This window comes from Colobus angolensis, unplaced genomic scaffold, assembly GCF_000951035.1.
Source record: "Colobus angolensis palliatus isolate OR3802 unplaced genomic scaffold, Cang.pa_1.0 Scaffold4, whole genome shotgun sequence".
Taxonomy (NCBI): Eukaryota; Metazoa; Chordata; class Mammalia; order Primates; family Cercopithecidae; genus Colobus; species Colobus angolensis.
Window position 1 is genome coordinate 4659955 of NW_012117376.1, and position 2485 is coordinate 4662439.

General features: G+C 38.9%; 1 protein-coding gene across 1 annotated transcript in view; it reads left to right on the plus strand.

Annotated features, from left to right (window-relative positions):
- Window positions 1-2485, plus strand: part of CLSPN (claspin) — a 37333-nt gene that overhangs the window by 16198 nt on the left and 18650 nt on the right. The window contains exon 9 of the mRNA XM_011955653.1: window positions 1073-1264. Coding sequence (XP_011811043.1) covers window positions 1073-1264 — 192 coding nt within the window. The remainder of the gene's footprint in view (window positions 1-1072; window positions 1265-2485) is intronic.

Genomic DNA, 2485 nt, shown 5'->3' on the forward strand with positions numbered 1-2485 from the left:
CTCCAGCCTGGGCGACAGAGCGAGACTCTGTCTCAAAAAAAAAAAAAAAAAATTAAAAAGAATAAAAAAGCAAGAGCCATTTTTGGCTTGTGGATAATACAAAAATAGGCTACCAACTAGAATTTGGCCTGTGAGCTACAGCTTGCTGACCCTTGTTATAGAGGCTGAGCTCAGACAACAAAAACGAAACTTTTCGGCTATTATGAAGTAACAGAGACTGGATTTACCTTCCTGCCTTAAACAACTAAAAGGTCAGACAAAATATACGAAGTAAGTTTTTCAGGCATTTAACAGGCAGAATAGAACAGTAAGCTCTGAGAGAAGAGAAACAAATGAGGTGAGTCCCAGCATTGCCCCAGCTTACCATCTGGAGAGTTTCCAGGCCACAACGCATACAGAGTGAACCTAAGTGGAGCCTGGCAATCTCCCAAAGTTGAGATCACACCACTGCACCCCAGCCTGGGAGACAGTGAGACTCCATCTCCAAAAAAAAAAAAAAAAATTAGCTGGGCATAGTGGTGCTCACCTGTAATATCAGCTACTCAAGAGACTGAGGTAGGAGAATCACTTGAACCCAGGAGATGGAGGTTGCAGTGAGCTGAGATCGCATCATGGCACTCCAGCCTGGGCAACAGAGTGAGACTCCGTCTCAAAACAAAAACAAAAAACAGCAATAACAAATAGGGAATTTTAAACAGACAGAAACCCATGAAAAATTTAGCCCTTGAATAGATGAGATTATAATCTTTTTTCCTACCAGTTTAATACTTTTAGAGAATTTTTAAAGAATGTTCAAAAGAATTGCACATATTTAGAAATTTCAGGTATACATTTCTGTCTGATTTTTTAAAGTCTGATTTTTGAAACGTTGAGGAAGAATAGTTGTGACAGTCCATTAGTTTGGGTTAAGTTGTATGAATTTGACTCAGGAGTTAATAGCAAGGGGTTTTTGGTTTCTCTGTGTGTGGTTTTCCTCATCATTGTTGAGCTAAAAAAAAACTTAGCTTGTAAGTCTTAAAGGAAAGAGTTTTGAACATGGCAAACTGACACACTGGTTGGCGTTTGGGTTTAGAACTGGAAGCCTTGAAGCAGCGTTTCTGGAAGCATGCTAATCCAGCAGCCAAACCCAGGGCTGGTCACACAGTGAATGTGAACGTCATAGTGAAAGACGTGGGCACTGATGGAAAGGAAGAGCTAAAAGCAGATGTGGTACCTGTGACTTTAGCACCTAAGAAGTTGGATGGAGCAAGCCACACAAAACCAGGTATTTGAGCCCACAGATTTTGTTTTTGGCTTTTTACTTTGTATTCTAACAGATCTTCAAGGCTATTGAAAACCTTATAATGAAAAGTTATAGAATCTTTTTCTTTGGAGACTTTGGACAGCAGTATCTCTGGCATGATTCATGTGTAGCACACCTAGAGGTGTGGGGTGGACAAGCTGGCTTTATTTTTTTAAAATTATCATTTGTCTTATAAAAAACAAATACCCATTATAGAAAAATATATAGAATAAATGAAAAATTTAATCTTCTATCAGAGACAGGTTCTATAACCATATTGTGTATCCTTTTAAACTCTCTTCTTTGCACATATGTATATATATTTAAACAAAAATAGGGCCAGGTGCAGTGGCACAGGCCTGTAATCCTAGCACTTTGGAAGGCCAAGGCAGGAGGATCTCTTGAGCTCAGGAGTTGGAGACCAGCCTGGGCAACATAGTGAGCCCTAATCTCTACTAAAAAAAAAAATTATCCAGGCATGGTGGCATGCACCGTGGCCCCAGATACTTGGGAGGCTGAGACAGGAGGATCATTTGAGCCGGAGGTTGAGGTTGCAATGAGTCATGATTGTAGCACTGCACTCCAGCCTAGGCAAGAGGGTGAGACCCTGTCTCAAAACAAAACAACCCACCTAATAATGTGATCATAACATGCATTCTGCTTTGTGTTTTAGAAATGTATTAAGGACAGCTCTCACCGCCCCTGCCCCCTTGAAATCACAAGTAATATATCACTTGGAAAACAGTTTTAAATACTGAAAAAAGGTATCAAATGAAAAATTAGTCTTCCCAAAGATAACTATTAACAATTTCTTCTATGTCCTTATAGGAGTATTTTTATCAATATACCATTTTTTGTGAATGTGTGTGACATTAAACATTTACTCTCTGTCAGGCATTGTTCTAGGTTTTTATATGTTTTATCTCATTTAATCCTTACAACCCTATGAAGTAAATAACATTAGTATCCTTATTTTGTATACGAAGAAACTGATATGCAAAGCACTTAAGCCACTTGCTCAAGTTCACACAGCTAATAATAATAATAAACGGTAAGACCAGTGGTCTAATCCAGACCACCTAACTCCAGAGCTCAGGATCTACTTTATATTGTTTTTGAGGCTTTTTTTTTTTTTTTTTTAATAAAGAGTCTTGCACTGTTGCCCTGGCTGTAGTGCAGTGGCACAATCTTAGCTCGCTGCAA